The sequence below is a fragment of the Bactrocera latifrons genome, unplaced genomic scaffold (genome assembly GCF_001853355.1).
Source record: "Bactrocera latifrons isolate USDA-ARS-PBARC rearing strain unplaced genomic scaffold, ASM185335v1 scaffold_3, whole genome shotgun sequence".
Lineage (NCBI taxonomy): Eukaryota > Metazoa > Arthropoda > Insecta > Diptera > Tephritidae > Bactrocera > Bactrocera latifrons.
The window spans coordinates 617,403-633,871 of NW_017536629.1; the positions used below are offsets into that span (position 1 = coordinate 617,403).

At 34.5% G+C, this 16,469-nt stretch overlaps 4 protein-coding genes across 5 annotated transcripts in view; 1 reads left to right on the forward strand and 3 right to left on the reverse strand.

Annotated features, from left to right (window-relative positions):
- Positions 1-6,647, reverse strand: part of LOC108970488 (serine-rich adhesin for platelets) — a 17,804-nt gene extending 11,157 nt beyond the window's left edge. For both annotated transcript variants that reach the window (XM_018935917.1, XM_018935915.1), the window contains exon 1: positions 5,800-6,647. In XM_018935917.1, the coding sequence (XP_018791462.1) occupies positions 5,800-5,859 (60 nt within the window). In that variant the 5' untranslated portion in view covers positions 5,860-6,647. The remainder of the gene's footprint in view (positions 1-5,799) is intronic.
- A 617-nt stretch (positions 6,648-7,264) lies between these two features.
- LOC108970485 (dentin sialophosphoprotein) lies at positions 7,265-13,006 on the reverse strand. The gene is made up of 7 exons (XM_018935912.1): positions 12,838-13,006; positions 12,590-12,691; positions 8,484-12,532; positions 8,278-8,389; positions 8,124-8,221; positions 7,967-8,057; positions 7,265-7,888 (listed from the first exon to the last, which is right to left on the reverse strand). The coding sequence occupies exons 1-7, from the start codon at positions 12,872-12,874 to the stop codon at positions 7,329-7,331; spliced, it is 5,049 nt and encodes a 1,682-aa protein (XP_018791457.1). The 5' UTR covers positions 12,875-13,006; the 3' UTR covers positions 7,265-7,328.
- Positions 13,007-13,686: 680 nt separating this feature from the next.
- On the forward strand, positions 13,687-14,976 carry LOC108970360 (sulfatase-modifying factor 1). The gene is made up of 3 exons (XM_018935690.1): positions 13,687-14,273; positions 14,338-14,509; positions 14,583-14,976. Exons 1-3 carry the CDS (start codon positions 13,742-13,744, stop codon positions 14,890-14,892), a joined length of 1,014 nt encoding a protein of 337 aa, XP_018791235.1. The 5' UTR covers positions 13,687-13,741; the 3' UTR covers positions 14,893-14,976.
- On the reverse strand, positions 14,973-16,170 carry LOC108970361 (leukocyte receptor cluster member 1 homolog). Its single transcript, XM_018935691.1, has 3 exons — positions 16,054-16,170; positions 15,901-16,000; positions 14,973-15,847 (listed from the first exon to the last, which is right to left on the reverse strand). Exons 1-3 carry the CDS (start codon positions 16,074-16,076, stop codon positions 15,020-15,022), a joined length of 951 nt encoding a protein of 316 aa, XP_018791236.1. The 5' UTR covers positions 16,077-16,170; the 3' UTR covers positions 14,973-15,019.
- Positions 16,171-16,469: the final 299 nt, after the last annotated feature.

The following is a 16,469-nucleotide window of genomic DNA, read 5'->3' on the forward strand; positions in this document are numbered from 1 at the left end:
TTGGACTTTCCGAATGGACCACCTAAGACGCAGCCGCGGTCAACATTTAAATGAAATTATCTTCAAAAAGTAAATGTCATGAACCAATCTAACGTTTCAAATAAAGAACCGATGAGATTTTGCAAATTTTATGCGTTTTTTTTTTTAAAAAAGTTATCAAGCTCTTAAAAAATCACCCGATATGACAATGGATGAGTTTTTATCCACTACCTTAAAAACAAGCACCTTCAACAGCGACTATTACATAGCGTTATTAGACAGTTTAAAGTCCAAAATCGGCAAAAAAAAATGGCCGCATTTGAAGAAAATGTTTCACCAAAAAATGTACAGCGTCTTAAGTCAGTGAAAACGATGGCAAAAATCTATAAATTGATATTTCATCCACCGTATTCTCCAGACTATTGAAGCATTATTCATCGAAGAAATGGTACAGAAAAATTGGAGGGTCACTACAATCATCCTTGAATGGAACTGTATTGAATAAAAAAGCAAACCAATTTTGCCAAAAAAAAATGTCAAGAATTGTATTCCACTGCACCTTATGTGGTACACAATTAGTGATTTTATAAAATTTCTCCTTGAAATTCATCTTCAAACGTACAATTTCTATCTAAATGGCAACTACGCTCGCATACACAACAGGCGGAATTCTCAACCCCAGCCAAAGAACAACTGCCATGGTTTATGCTACCAATTGCCGGCCGTGTTCGCTGCTCTTCCAGCTGCCTTTGAACGATTAGCTGCTACCTTGTTCGTGTTATGAATGTCTAGCCAAATCGCCGTGTTTGTTACTTATTCGAGAGGTATGTACATACATATGTATGTATATATGTTTTATGGACATACTTAGTCACAAACATAAGGCAAAACGTTTGATGCGCCTGTTACTGCAACCCAAATAAGTTTACAAGCTTACATATAATTTATAAATACACATAATTTTCGTTCTCTCCCCTATCCAGTTGTCGGTCTCTTTGGTATCCTTTTCGGATTTTAATCGAAAATGTGTAGCCCGTTTCCTGTGTTGCAGCTGCTCTTTTATACTCACTTATAAATACATATTTACAATAGTTATGAGCTACATGCACACACACACATTCATATGTACGTACAGACATGGATTTGTGTGGTATGTACAACCAACCGCCCTAATGTGATTTTTTTGGCGCGCAGGACAATTAAAATGGGAGTAAAATTACAGTCTCTTATCAATGCCATATGCCAACAAGTAGTATGAATACAGAGCGAAATACATACGAACATACATACATATGTATGTATGCACAAGCTCATAGTCGTACGCATGTTAACTAAAAATAACACTGTGACCTTCCAGAATGCCACATAAAACGCTTTGTCTGAATGTTAACTCGATTACTCCCACTTCTTTCAGGGTCGTTGGACGAGGAAGCATATAAAGAGTTCGAATGCACATGTGTATGTTTGCATGTAAAAAATCGATAACATTCATTTTGAAAGAGGTACAGAAATGATAAGTTTCATATTTCAACAGGATACCATAAGTGCCAGAAGGAGCGTGCATTTGAACTTTCAGAGGGATACATTTGTATGTGTATAGGATATATGTATGTATTTGCAGAATTTAATTAAAATTTACTCAGTATAAATTAACTTACTTGTAAAATATTTATTTTTCGATTTTCATATGGTGAAAATAATTACAAACATTAAAATATTTTATTTATGTAGAAAAGTATTTTGTTGTTAATGGCGAACGATTTTTATGAATTTTCACACACTCCTTGTTGAAATTTAATTTCACTTTTACCTCAAGGTCAGTTCATTTCATAACACGAAGCAAACTCGGAAAAATGTTTCAAGTACTGATTTATTTCTATATAAAATCTACATAATTGTATGGAATTCTAATAAACACAAGGTCAAGCTCTTACGTTCTGGGCAGTCTATTTGTGATTTGATTTATGAGTAGCGATTTTCTAAACCTTTGTTGAAATCTTTCACACGCTACAAATTCACCAACAACACGTAAGCATGACCTGTAGACTTTCTTCCCCAGGTAGAAAATTTTAAGGAAACAATCACCTCATAGAAGGACCTTAAAATACAGTAGTTAAGGACATAACTGTTCGCATCTGTGAATAGACAAACATATTTATATGGAATTACATACCATCCTTTCAGCGGTCGCACAAGCAAAAAAAAAAAACTACAATTTACCAACAGTATAAAAAAATCAAGATGCAATTTTACACAATTCTGTAAAACAACCCCAGGATACATAACTTGACAAACACAGGATCTTAAAGAATGTGTCCCACATTAAAATTGAAATCCGTAATTGTGACACAAGCAATAAAATATGCAGAGGACAATAATGGTTAATATCTGCTCTTATTATGCATACCCTACATTGGGTTATAATTTAAATTTTTAATGGGCGCAAAAATGTTATTTCCGGAATATTTGAAGTAATCGACTCCATTTTGGATTATGCACTTATATTTGTACAGATGTATGTATTTCTATTGTCACACCTCTTGTAGGTGTTGCGGAGTATATAGTAGAGGATAATTCTGGAGGGAGATTATATTAATATTCAGATTTCTACCGMACAACTACTATTTGTTGATTTGAACTACTTAAACTCCCGATTGATCAAAATTACTTAAAAAATACGAATGAACGTTAACTTCATGGGCAACGAAGCTATAATAAATACTCTTCTCAAATACAAAAGATTCCATACAAGTTCTGGTTTTTGATCGATTTTGATGTACCGTATTTCGTAAAGAAATCTCTTCAAATGAAAAAAGTTTTCCATATAAGGACAATTTTTCATCATCATCTAACGGGAGGCCCAGGAAACGTGCTGTTTCGACGGGGTCGGACCAAAGGGAGGGGGGTGTTAGATGAGTAGGGTTTGTAGGGCATGCAAAGAGGCGGCCAGTATCATGCGAGGACTCGTTGACATACATTGAGTATGTCTGTGTCAATTCTGTATAAGTAGGAGTTTAACCTGCTACAATATCCGGAACGAAGTTGCGTTACAAAGTTTCAATTCCCACTACAGCCGGTTCTACGTAGCGATATTGACTCGGATTTTATTAGACACCTTCTGGGTGTTCCAAGCTTGATAACAAACTTAATATAATCTGTTAAAGATATAAAAAACGGTAACTTTTGAAGTGTAAGTCAAGGATAATTTTTAATATATCCTTGCTTGCTCGTTTCTTTATTTCCTCTTATTTTTATCTTTTTTATTTCGTTTTCATGCGCTCCCAATCCATCGAGTTTGCATTGTAGTTTACAAAACGCCAAAATTTTGTTTTCAGCTACGTTTTTTTGTTTTCATTGTATTGATAAAAATATAAAATAAATGTTGCAAAGAAAAATATAAAATAATTAAAAGTTTATTTTAATAGAATACACACTTATGTACATATGTATATTACCCCTGTAAAAGTGCCGACAGTAACTTACATTCATACATACGTACAGTGCACATACACAAGCATGTAAACATATGTATGTATGTACCTATGTACATAAATGAGTTTCTATATTCGATAGCAAAATTTACACACATGTGCAAGCACATACAATGATAAATTTACAAGCTTTTTTTCGTAATTTTTTAAATAGCCCTTACATAATTTATTTGCATGCATATGTTATACCAACTATTATACGAAGATAATGCAATGTTTAATTCCATATATGTATGTACATACGTACTATAAGAACGTCCGTATGTTCGCCTACATGTGTAATGCGCAAAATATAAGTGCAATAAACTTTTCATTGTAATGAAGCTCCAAAATTTTAATTACAGCGGGGAATATTGTCAGGTATAAACCATTATAAACCATATTATATACTTTAGTACATACAGTGACACTAAAGAACTAAAGTGGAATTAAGCGAAAAAGAACCAAACAAACATTGCGAAACGGTGTAAACCCGAAACGCCGCAAAAATAAAACAGAAATAAATACTCAGATATGAGCTAACAGTATACAATTCCCACAATGCAATAAATCCGAGTTGCTTTTACGTGTTGGCCAAAGATATGCTGTTGTTGGCACTCACAAAAGTTTCCGTTGAGCGCTTTGTTTGGCACATCCCTCTCTGATTCCATGTATGAGTTAGTTCATAAATGAGACGCAGATAATTCAGCACTTTAAGCTCAAAAAGGGGAGAATGGATCCTACAAATGCATATGCACTTAGCCAACAGTTAAAGAGGGGGAAATCCCACGTACACAACAAACACATATGTATATAAGTTATTAATTTGTTATAAAATATTGTGGGATAAAATGCGCAAATGAGTTTGTGCCGCTACGAGAGCTACACATGCAAAATGTCGCCATTCAGCAACTAAATGAGCAAAATAGGGAAATTTATTGGGGAGCAACGGTGAGTGGTGATGCATTCAAGAAAAACAATCTGACAGAGTATCCGTTCCATTCCACATACTCGTATACATAAATATGTACATATTTTAACGAAGTGCCAACATATCACAAGTCAATATTTGGCGCGATTTCCGCAGGCATATTCTCTTGGTATTTACATACATCAATACATAATACATATGAATCTTAATAAACATGCAAATACCGCAGGAAAAACTAGCACATTAACAAGTATTTCACTATTAATCGCGAATGGTACGTGAAAATGAATTACCAGTCCATCCATAGCAGTAAAAAGTGTTAAGTTCTGCTTAACTTAAAAAAGACTTCCTTTTCAGAACCTAACTGATAAATTGATGCTAAGCAGACACTGAAAAAACGGTTCTAAGAATATATAAACTTGTATCTGAAAAATTAACAATTAAATACAAGAAATCATTCACAAAATTGCGAAAAATCTTTAGTCCCGAACGCAGAAGAAATGTTATTTGCATACATGTACAAATCACGTTATGTTAGTTAACATCGTGAATGTACATACTAAATTGCATACATTCTCTATAATAAATGTATGCAATTTGGTGTTGTTTGTTATCGCAACGATAACGCAATGAAATCAAAAGGCTTACATATGCATAAATTATTTTCTTTGAATATACATAAAAACATGTACATAACTTACTCATTTGTATACATAGAGCAACTTAATTTTACTTTCATTGTGGGGAGAAATTTCAAACTTCTCTCAAAGTTTACATTTATCTGCTCTGAAGATTCGCGATTCTCTCTCTCAGTAGAGAGATGAGAACACAATTAACATAAACACAAAAAACCGGCCGGCAGCAATGCAAAAGCACACAAAAAAACACGAAAATTAAACAAAACAAAATAAACTTGACGAAAATGCATTGAAGCAGCGATTCAGCGCCGACGGCGATAACTTTAGTGTAGCAGAGACCCCACATGTGCTGATGCTTGCTAACAGCTTGTTTACTCCCGAAAATACAGGGGCGGCAGAAAGAGTATGGTAAACAATCGATAATTGTATACGGGCAGTCGCTGCTGGCTTTTGCAGCAAAAAATGAGCGCCGAACGTAAACCATTACGAACAAATGTGAATGGTAAACTAGAAACAAAAAGTCCGCAGCAATAGTAAAAGCCAAAAAAAAAACAGAACAAAATAACGGAGCGACGAACGCAAATAATGAGTAAAGGGGAGAAGAAATGTTGAACAATTAAATATTAAACAAAGTAAACTTGACACAAGCATTTTGAACGAAAAACAAAATAGCTTGAAATATTGCAAAATTTTTCATTGAGGAAAAATAAGCTATTTCGGCAATACCACTTAAAAATGAAAGAAATATGGATGTGTTGAAACCAAAAGAGTTAATACTTACAGCGTACTTATTAAGGATTGCATCGTGGTAGCCACTTGAATAATCCTCCAGCTCGAACATTTTTAAAGTTTCTATCAAACACCGATTTGCCGCTTTTTTGTATTTTGCTTTATGTTGCAATTTATTTAAATCAACTCCACTATATAGTTCTTCTTAACCAATGTGTGACGTTCCGTAAGAACGTATGTAAATTTAACGGAACCGTTTACATGACGAGGGAGCCGGTGGAGCTGATGCTAAACAAAAGAACACAATCGAACTTCACACTAACAGAATCGGTATGGCATGTACAATTGTTTTGCTACTTAAGCTTAGTCGCATTGTCTTTTTCGCTACATTCGTACATTGCCTTCACATATATTTGTCCAATTTGATTTTCTTTACTGCGCTCAAAGTCGTTCTTAATCACAGCTTGCCATTATTTAACATTTTCTTTGTGTTGTTATGTGGATATTATTTGATTAAATCGCAACATAAATTCTAACTTCATAAAAGAATTAAATAATTAATTTGTGTCTTAATTGCCAATTTGGTAATGTGCAGTTCTTACATCGTCTTGCGATATTAGTGAAAAATATATACACAATAACATTTTTCACACGGGCTTTTGCTAAGCCCTAAACCGTTTCTTGTATTTTTCAAAAATTAAGCGGGCTCTTCGTATTTCTTCCGTTTCTTTTCCTACTTCTCCACGCACATTCGTCTCACTGTTTTTCGTTCCAAATTCGCAGCCGGCCGGTCAAGCAGTCGTTGGGCACAAAATCCAATCACACTGAAAATATCCAAACGTAACAAACAACTTGTAGAAAAGCGCGCACTTCCTCACTGAGCACACAAAATCAACTGAGAGCATCGCTGAGAAGAAATTTCGTATCAACCGACAGCGCTGCGCGCCGAGCAGGTAGCGTCGATAGCAGCTCTGCGCTCAGCACAACGCAACACAACTTCGAAAGAGAACGAAGAGAGCACGAAATTCAACCGAATGAATACTTTTTGAAATTAACGTTCGCCGGCGGTCTTCATTCGCTTTGTACATATATTCTATGGGTTACCATATTTATTTCTGTTTTCTTTTTAATACTTTTCGAATAAGTAAAAAAAAAGTTGATTAATTTTCAGATAGGAACAAAGAGAGAATCGAGGTACAATTTCCACTCTACTCGTATTTTAAGAAAACTTAATATTCATTTACTTTCTAAATCTTAAATATGTAAGCCAGTATCTTACACAAAACCAAATCTTCATACTATACTAATTTATATTGACTTTTACATAACTATTATTTAACTGCTATCGTCTAATATATTCATATATGTATATTTGTATTTTAAAATCTCATCAATGATCGTATTTGAACCTGGGTATTTCAAACTTCAAATGGGTAAAAACCAAAAAAACACTTTTTGTTAATAATATGAAGCAATATTTATTGCAAAAGAGACATAAGACTATAATAATAATTATGAATAATGTATAAATTCAACAAGAAACGAATGAAAATATATGAATGTTTGAATATCGCTTTCAAATTAAAAACGACTACGAACATATTGACGTTCTTTACGTTTGAGCAATTCATTTGAGGCCTCTCTTGGTACATTATTTCGAAACAGTGTTGAAGTTTTAAAATTTAGAGCATTTAAAGTTGCTGCATTGACACCTGGTCCACAGGCTTGCATAGTATCCATACCCTGTATTTTGGGGGTGGGCAAAACCTCTTCCAAAAATACACCCGACTGCGACCACTGTGGTTTAGGCAATACGAGTTTGGGATCAACAATTTTTTGTTTACGTTTACGTCCGACACTGTGAGAGGTTGGCAATTGTGGCACTTTGTCCTGACCAGCAGTTAGGATATGACGCACTTTAAAACCAAGTGTGCGCGGAGTAATGGGGCTTTCGCGGAAACCGCTGTTATTTATTTTTTTCTTCGGTGTGACCGGTTCTTCCAATACTGTGCCAGTAGGTAGTTCAATCCTGTTTAGTATGGCTCTCTTCTTTTTCGGAGGACTAACCACTTCCTCTACGATTTCACCTGTTATACAATTTAAGCGTTGAACAAGAGGTTCACGTGCACGTTCTCTCTTACCTTTATTTGAATAAAAAAAAAAAAAACAAATACACGAATATTTATACGTAAAAAATGCACAATTTAACTTTTGCTTACTTTTTTTCATTGCAGTGTGCGACTGCGAATCCGAAATCGATTCCAATAATTGCATTGGAAGACGTTTATCGTCACACTTCTCTTCATTTATCTAAAATACAAAATTTTCAAATTAAATACCTTTAGCTTTAACTATCAAGTTAAATGAATACAATACCGGTAGTGACAGTTTCTCCTTCTTAGCCTTGCTGGCTTCTTTCAATAAAATTTTTGCCGAAGCCTTGAAAGCTTGTTCCAATGCCAATGCTGTTTTTTCTGTGATGGTTTATTGAACGTTATTAAATATTTAACATTTGTGGTGATGTACAAACCTTTGGACTGCTTCATATCTTTTTTAAGCACGGGTGCATCGTTTGCTGATTCTTCATCCGAGCGCAATGAATGTTTTGACTCTTTTTTAGATTTTGGAATTATTAGTCGACTCTGAAGTGAAATTAATGAATATGACATATTTAATTGATATATACTATAATGAAATATATACTATGTACTATATTGAAAAATTGCTCGATAATACCTTTTTGTAGTTTTGTTTGCTTTCCAACTTAGCCCGATTTGCGGCATCTAATATTTCATCACATCGATCCAAAATACGTCCAATATCTTTCTTTTTATTCTTGATTGTTATAACTTCTCGTGGTGTAGGGCCATTAATTTCCCCCTTATTTGTCGGTTCATCAACAGAATCTTCTGAACAGCTGCTATCCGCTATGGTTTTAGCCTGCTCTTGAATTGGTCCGCAAAAAGATTTAGATAATCGCGATTTTGATGTATTCTGTAAACTTTTACGATTGCTTTTCTCAGTATGTGTATTATTTGCAACGTCTGAATCGCCACTGTCAGCCAACGTCTCTATTTCATCCTGAATATGATCACAAAGAGATTTAGATAAGCGTGATTTTGATTTAGTTGAGTGCATTCCCAGCTCAGTACTTTGCAAACTTTTGCGGTTGCATTTTTCACTCTTATTACTTGCATCGTCTGAAACGCCACTATCAGCAAGCGTCTCCATTTCATTTTGAATAGGATCGCAAAAAGATTTAGATAAGCGTGATTTCTTGGATTTACGCTTCTGCTCTTCGATATTTTCAAGTAATGATTTAGATGGATTAAAATCTTCATTCGATATTGATTGTAAACTGTTACGTTTCGATTTCTTTTTGATCTCTTGGTATTCTTTATTATCTTGTGCAAAAGTCGACAACATCGATTTCCGTTTTCCGTGCTGAGTGGGAAATTGTACACAGGAATGTGCCAACTTTTCAAGTTCCTCCTCATCTTGTTTATCAATAAAACTTTGGCCACTACCATCACTACTAAGACTCTTTTCCTTTTCCTCTGCCTCGGAAGAATCGGATTCCTCCATTTGATTAATATCTTCCGTTTTTGTAACACGAACACCAATTGAGAAGGAGCTATGGCGTATACGATCTTTGACCGTTATACGCTTTTGTTTTGCTTGGCAAAAAGATAAGCTTAGACCTGAATTTTTCAACTTTAGTCCAGATTTTCCAATGGTCAGCTCTTCAACGGTTTCTTCAGCGAGCGATTCATCTGCAGATTCCTCTTCTAAAGCCTGACCAACCTCTTGCGTCTCAGGTATTTCAATATCCTCATCATTGTTTGATTCATTTTGCGATTGCAGATCATCAAGATCATTTGATTTGTTGCCTTCATCTACTATCAATCGCTCAATTGTGTTCTCACTTGAATCAGAATCGTTACTTGAAACATTTTTAATCTCGGTGCTAATTATGGCAGCATCTTCCATTGTTGCGGCTGTTTTGTTAGATTCATGACCGGAATTGATAGATTTTCGAATCGAGCTTTCCATGAATTTATTATTATCCTCTTTGTCACATTCAGTTGATTCATTGTGGGACTCTTCATTCTTGTCGTCTGGAATTTTTTCGCATATGGATCTTGACAAACTTTTACTACGTCGTCTTTTTTGATCATTTGTCATCATCTGTTGGGCTGTTGAGGACATGGTACTCTCAACTGTTCCGGAAATACCATTAGCATTTGCGGTTTCACTGTTGGGATTCCATTTTAGACTATTATTTAGTTTAGTTTCACACCTGGTTTCCGGTTCAACTCGGCTATTTTCCTTATTATTACAATCATTAACACTTTTATCATTTTCCTGAATATTTTTTTCCCTTTGGGTTTCCGATTCTTGGTCGTTAAAACATTTTGATTCAATATTAACGGTTGTTTCCATTGAATGTTGGCGTTCAGAAGCATCCTTAGAATTATCATCATCATCCGTTGTGTCATCAATCATTCTGCTAACTTCGAAAGTGAGTGGCTTTTCTGAATTGACGGAACTTTTACGTTTGCCATTCACCTGTTCCGTTTGTATTTTCACCTGTTGTTCGGTTTCACTTTCACTGGAGGATAAAATACGATTTCTTTGGTTTGATATATTAATTTTTTTGGTCTTCTCTGAATTAGTCCTTGAAATGTTTGGATTGTCATCATCTTCGCTCTCACTGGTTATCAAAATACGATTACGTGAATTCTTTTTATTAGAGTTTTTGGCATTATCTTCTAAATACTCATCATTACCCTCATCAATATCTGAATATTCAAGCAGGGATTCTTCTGAATCAGATGTTATAAATGAAGCATTATCTTCATCATCTTCCTCATTACTTTCTTCGGTGTCTTCACTGCCAATCGACTCGCCTTCATCTACAATCTCGTTTTCCAACATTTCTTTTCTTTCTTCTTCATCCATTGAATCTCCACTTTGGTAATTGTCGTCTACCTCCATTGCCTCATCATCAACAAATTCCAATTTTTGAAAACTTTCAGCATCTTCTTCCTCCTCCTCCTGCTCTTTCTGTTCATCATTTTCGTTGGGTATTTCCTTTCTGGTATCAACATTTGGTGATGAGTTGGGCTCATCTTCAACTTTTAAAGGTTGAGGCATTGTCTCTTTATCATTCGTAGTTACAACAAGGGTGTCAATTTTTCCATCCGATGTTGCGCAACCACTTACATTATGTGTCCATGATTTTGAAAACAAATCGTCTTTATTTTCACTGCCATTACTTAAGTTTGTGGGTGCAACCGTTAACGACACATTTTTATCGTTCATTGTTAAATCCTTCTGGTCATGTTGTGATGTAGTGGTTTCATCTTCTTTTACAGGTGAAACCTTTTTTGCATTGGAGTCTCTTTCTTCTGATGTATTTATTATTATTGGTGAATTGGTTACTAAATTTTCAGTATTAGGTTTTGAATTTGATACCGAATCTATCATTGGAGTGGAACTTTGTAGTTTTGTAGAAAGCTTCTTTTTTTGAGGAGTATAGTCCGTTACTATTTCGTTTGCCTCTTTACTATTATTTATTTCTTCAACGTTATTTGCGGCATCATGAAACTCAACAGACTCTTTTGAATCATTTGCGTTATGATCTTTTGATGTTTCCATTCTGGTGCTTGCATCTTCAAAACTTCCATTAGATTCTTTATCACTTTTGAATGGCTGATCTTTTGAGTCGTTTGTGGAATCAATGTCTATATAGCTTTTACGTTTAATCGAAGCTGGAGTTTTAGGATAAGAACTCTTCACCTCATCGTCTACTTCCATATCGGTGAATGTTACAGATTTCGAATTTGGCGGTGAAATAACGGTAGACGTTTTATGACAAATTTTGTCAATCACATTGGGCGAAAGCTTCTCCAACATAACAACACTTTTTACAATGGGCTCAGAAGAATTTAAAAGTGATAAAGACGTGTGAGGACTTTTGGCAGTGGTATTAACTTTTTCGTCATTATGATCAAAGCTATCGGATTTATTAGACAAATCTTTAGGGACAGTTTCTTTTACAACCGCATCTTCAGTTAAGGATGACTCCAAACTTTCCAACTCTACTTTTTTCTCATCATTTGTATCAGATGATTCCATTTTTGTGTCTGGGATTTCCAAATTCTCATTCGTTTCTTTACGCTTGGAAACAGTTGAAGTGCTATCACACTCCTCAGTATCATGAGACGTCCTTATGTCTTCTGATAAATCAATTGTTTCAATATCTGTGTTCTCTTTTGGAGAAATACTCTTTGCCTTTAATCTTGGTGACGTTCTTACTGGAGTTTTCATTGAATGTTCCTTTACTATTGGAGTGGTACTATTAACCTTTTCCTTGCTATCAGTTGGTTCATCTTCCAGATTAATCACTTCAATATCAGAATCACTATCACTATCTTGCTTGGAACGTCGTGATTTCGGTCCTGGCTTTTTCCTTGCAGCACCTGAGCGTGGAGTTTTCTCTACTTCTGTTTGTGATGTCAATCGCTTTGTACGTCTTGCGGGCGTCCCTCTAGTATTTATTTCATTTGTTTCATTCTCTTTTGGTAGAAGATTATCCAATGATGGTGTATGTAAATCTGCTGCAGAAACGCTGCTTTTGCGCGTAGTTCGTTTAGCCGGAACATACTCAGCTTCATTCGACTCATTGATTGTCGAAGTTTTAGACTTTGCTGGCGTTTTTGAGGGCGTAGCAGTTAAAGTAGTAGAGTTGCGTCGTCCACGTAAAGCACGAGAAGGAGAACCTAAAATATTATGGCTTAATTTTCATGTTATAATTGTGCTTTATTACATGTACATACTTGTCTCCGGTATGGAAGTAAGCTTAGTTAGTTGAGGAGTAGACGGCCTACTGCTTGCATCGCTGTCCACAGATGTTAAACGCTTTCTTAAAGATCTTGTCACTATGAAATTAAATGTGAGAAACAAACTTCAATTTAGACATTTTTTATATACACATATGTGGGATATATCGCATCTGTCCCGTTACCTTAGAACGGTATGCAATTAAGTGCATTCAATACAATATTTAACACCAATTTCAACTTACCACGTCCACCAGTGGAAGTGTCCTCTAAATTCTCCATAACGATTTCTTACTTTTTCTAACAAAAACGTGTAATATGTGTAAGCTTTGGAGAAAACAAATTTTCTTAAATCATATGAAAAATTAGTTTACATGTGCAACTATCGGAATCACTCGCGATGTATTTCGTATGAATTATGTGCTTCTTCTTATCCGAAATTTGACTTTTAAACGGTTTTTGCGCTGTACATAGTTGCAGAAATTGTATTAAATGGTAATGATTATTGCCAGATAGTATTCTAATGAACTACAGTATAATATTCCTGTGATCGATATTTATGAAAATATTTTATGCGAGCTTTATTATTTTCGGTTTAAAAATTATAGATACTTTTACATCTGAATTGATGTGCAGGAAATATAAGAAAATTTTCAATTTGCCAGCAGCAACAAAACTATCGATAACGAATAGATAAATTTTTTTCAAAATGTTTTAAAATTGTTTTCCAAAACATGTCATATCAAAATATCAATTTGGCAGAAAAATAAAATTAACTCTTTTATAATTTAATTTCTTACAAGTTGTTTCAAACGAATCAACAGCTATTTTCGAATCCATTGGATTATAGAATATACAGTAACTGTTACTTATCCAAATGTCGGTGCATAAATCCAATTGTATTAGATGTCTGATTCATATATATTCATATTGCTTCGCTTGTTCGATGTAAGCTTTCATATGAGTAAAGTTCACATTGCAACATTGTGAATTGTCACACAAACAGGAGAATGTTGTCATGGATAATATGTTGTATGTGAATGAGCCATTACAATGCATACGTCAATAATATTGATGAATAATACTATCCACATGAAGTGTTTTGTTTACTAAGGGTCATTTCATTAACATATTCAAAGGGTGAAGAAAATGTTTCGAACACTTCTTGCTTTTCTTTGTTTTCACTGTTTTTTAATTTGGGTATTATCTGACTGTGGTTGCAACAAAGGCTTGGATAGACAATTGAGCGAATTAGAAACGCCAACCGAAAATAAAAATGAAATCCCGGTGTGCAAGCAAAACAAAAAGGATGGTTCACACTACAGAGATTATTATCCAGAGGATCCATCAATGTCTCTTATACCAGCAGGAAACTATTTAATAGGGACTGATAAGCCTCACTTTGAAAGTGATGGTGAGGGTCCAGAGCGACTTGTTAAATTAACCGAATTTTATATAGATAAATTCGAGGTGTCCAATGCAGAGTTTAATAATTTTGTGGAAGAAACGAATTATACTACAGAAGCAGAAATATTTGGAGACAGCTTTCTTTTTAAAACTCTTTTGACACCAGAAATGCAGGAAAAATACGTTGACTATCGTGTTGTTAGTGCTCCATGGTGGTTTAAAGTTAAGAAAATTTCGTGGCGAAATCCCCATGGACTGAAAAATAACATAAATGGTTAGTGTTTTGTTTATATATATCCATGCAATGTATTAGCACAATTCCTTTTTTTTACCAAAAGATTTGTGGGAACATCCAGTAGTCCATGTTTCTTGGAATGACGCTGTGGCCTACTGTAAGTGGGCCGGTAAAAGATTGCCAACTGAAGCAGAATGGGAAGTAGCATGTCGCGGTGGAAAGAAACGCAAACTTTTCCCTTGGGGAAACAAATTAAAGCCTCATGGAAAGCACTGGTAAATCCTACAACAAATGATAGAGAAGAATAAATATTATATACTTGTTAAGATAATACTGGTATATTTTTAGGGTAAATATTTGGCAAGGCGATTTTCCAGACGGAAATACATCTGAAGATGGTTATGAAATAACCGCTCCTGTTAATACATTTCACCAAAATGATTACGACTTGTATAATATGGTCGGAAATGTATGGGAATGGACCCAAGATCGTTGGCAAAAAGACGAAGTTAGTTCCAATCCACAATACGTAAAGAAAGGGGGCTCTTATTTATGTCACAAATCTTATTGCTATCGTTATCGATGTGCTGCCCGCTCGCAAAATACAGCAGACAGCTCATCTGGTAATTTGGGCTTCCGTTGTGCAAAAAATGGATAAGAAGAGCTGCTAAAATAATTTTTTTTTTTTTTTAAGTAGTGGGAGTATTACTATATATATTTAATGAAAATGAACATACATGCATTTATAAAAATATTGATTTTATTGAAGAAAAAAATCAAGATCTTTAAATCATATTTTGTTTTGCTATTTCCGGGTTGAACTGGCTGTTATACTTTTGTACTATTCGTTGATGAGCAATACTATTATTATTATCAATTTCCTGTACCGGTTTTATCGGTGCTAATAATGCCTCTTGCCGTGTTCTTTCGTTAGCCTCTCGTATAAGCCTTTCCTTTCGCATTTTTTCTAATTTTTCACGTTTAATACGTTGTTTTTCCTCCATGTCACTTTCGTTCTCTTCATATTTAGAACGTTTTCTATCCTTAAGCTTTTCTTTCTTATGTTTATGTTTTTTGTGTTTCTTGGACTTCTTGTGCTTTGTATATGTATATTTCTCAGTTAAGCTTTCAGGCTTTCTTATATTCTTTGATGGAAGAGCAGTATCTGGTACAGAAGTATCAACAAGAGAACGTTGTTTCAAGTCAATAAATTTCTTTTGCTCAACTTTAGGGAGTAAAGCATTAATCAGCGTCAGAGGATCCTGTGACTGTTTATTTTTCACATCCTTTTCAATTATGTCACTATCACCGACCTCTGTTCGTTTTGGTGCTACTTCATACCAGCTTCGTAATTTCAAGGCTTCATTAGTATCTTGGCCCAAGTATGTCAAGTACCCTATTTGCTTTTCATATTTCTCTTGTTCTTTCTTTTTTTCATCTTCTAATGCCTTATTTGTCTTTTTAATGTGAGATTTATAATCCGAAAATAAATCAACATGTTGATTAACAATATTACTTCCACTAGGTGTGGAAGGTTTATTTTCTGTTGTAGATCCTTCAGTGGTAGTTGAACCAGATTTTTTTCTCAAAAAGTTTATTCGTGCTTCGCTTTCCTGAAATTACACACAATTTTTTCATACATCATAAGAACTTAGAAATTATATACCGCTAATATTAATTTTTCTTGACGTTTCTGTTCCTCTTCTTTTGCTGCAGCCTCATCACGCCTCACTCGGGCAATGTTATCCTTTGTTCGAACGTGCCATCTTAATGATAACGATGTGTTATATTAAAAAATAAAAGATAAATAAATACTCACCTTTTCTTTGGAAGGATATTCATTGCTCTTTAGGTTCTTTTATACTTAATTACTGAGTTTTTCTACTGTGGTAAAAATGAGTTTCAAAATAATTTGTTTACAATGATTCTTCTTATAATCAACTGTTCACGATAACTAAATATCAGCTGATTCCATCGGAAGCCCGTTTTTTACAACTATATTACAGTTTACAACTTATTTGTGGGAATTTTTCATTAAACTTAGCTAAAATGTAACTAAAACAGATTTAATTTTGACAACGTAGCATTAAATTCTGCTATAAAATATAATAATTTACTTCACTTAATATTATTCTCAGCAATATATTCGTTTATAGAACGAAAACAGGTGTTGTCACAATTTTATCAAGGATAGAAGCATTTCAAGTTGCCGGCATAACTTGTTCTACTTGTGTA

Bases quoted from the DNA above. Each gene is read 5' to 3' on its own strand.
- LOC108970485 (XM_018935912.1), bottom strand. From the start codon at position 12,874: ATGGAGAATTTAGAGGACACTTCCACTGGTGGACGTG. The intron at 8,390-8,483 runs GTATTATCGAGC...ATTTCACTTCAG, and splicing joins GCAAACAAAACTACAAAAAG to AGTCGACTAATAATTCCAAA. The intron at 8,222-8,277 runs GTTTGTACATCA...AAACCATCACAG, and splicing joins AGATATGAAGCAGTCCAAAG to AAAAAACAGCATTGGCATTG.
- LOC108970361 (XM_018935691.1), bottom strand. From the start codon at position 16,076: ATGAATATCCTTCCAAAGAAAAG. The intron at 16,001-16,053 runs GTGAGTATTTAT...GTTATCATTAAG, and splicing joins AATATCCTTCCAAAGAAAAG to ATGGCACGTTCGAACAAAGG. The intron at 15,848-15,900 runs GTATATAATTTC...GTGTAATTTCAG, and splicing joins AAGAAAAATTAATATTAGCG to GAAAGCGAAGCACGAATAAA.
- LOC108970360 (XM_018935690.1), top strand. From the start codon at position 13,742: ATGTTTCGAACACTTCTTGCTTTTCTTTGTTTTCACTGTTTTTTAATT. The intron at 14,274-14,337 runs GTTAGTGTTTTG...TTTTACCAAAAG, and splicing joins ACTGAAAAATAACATAAATG to ATTTGTGGGAACATCCAGTA. The intron at 14,510-14,582 runs GTAAATCCTACA...GTATATTTTTAG, and splicing joins AAGCCTCATGGAAAGCACTG to GGTAAATATTTGGCAAGGCG.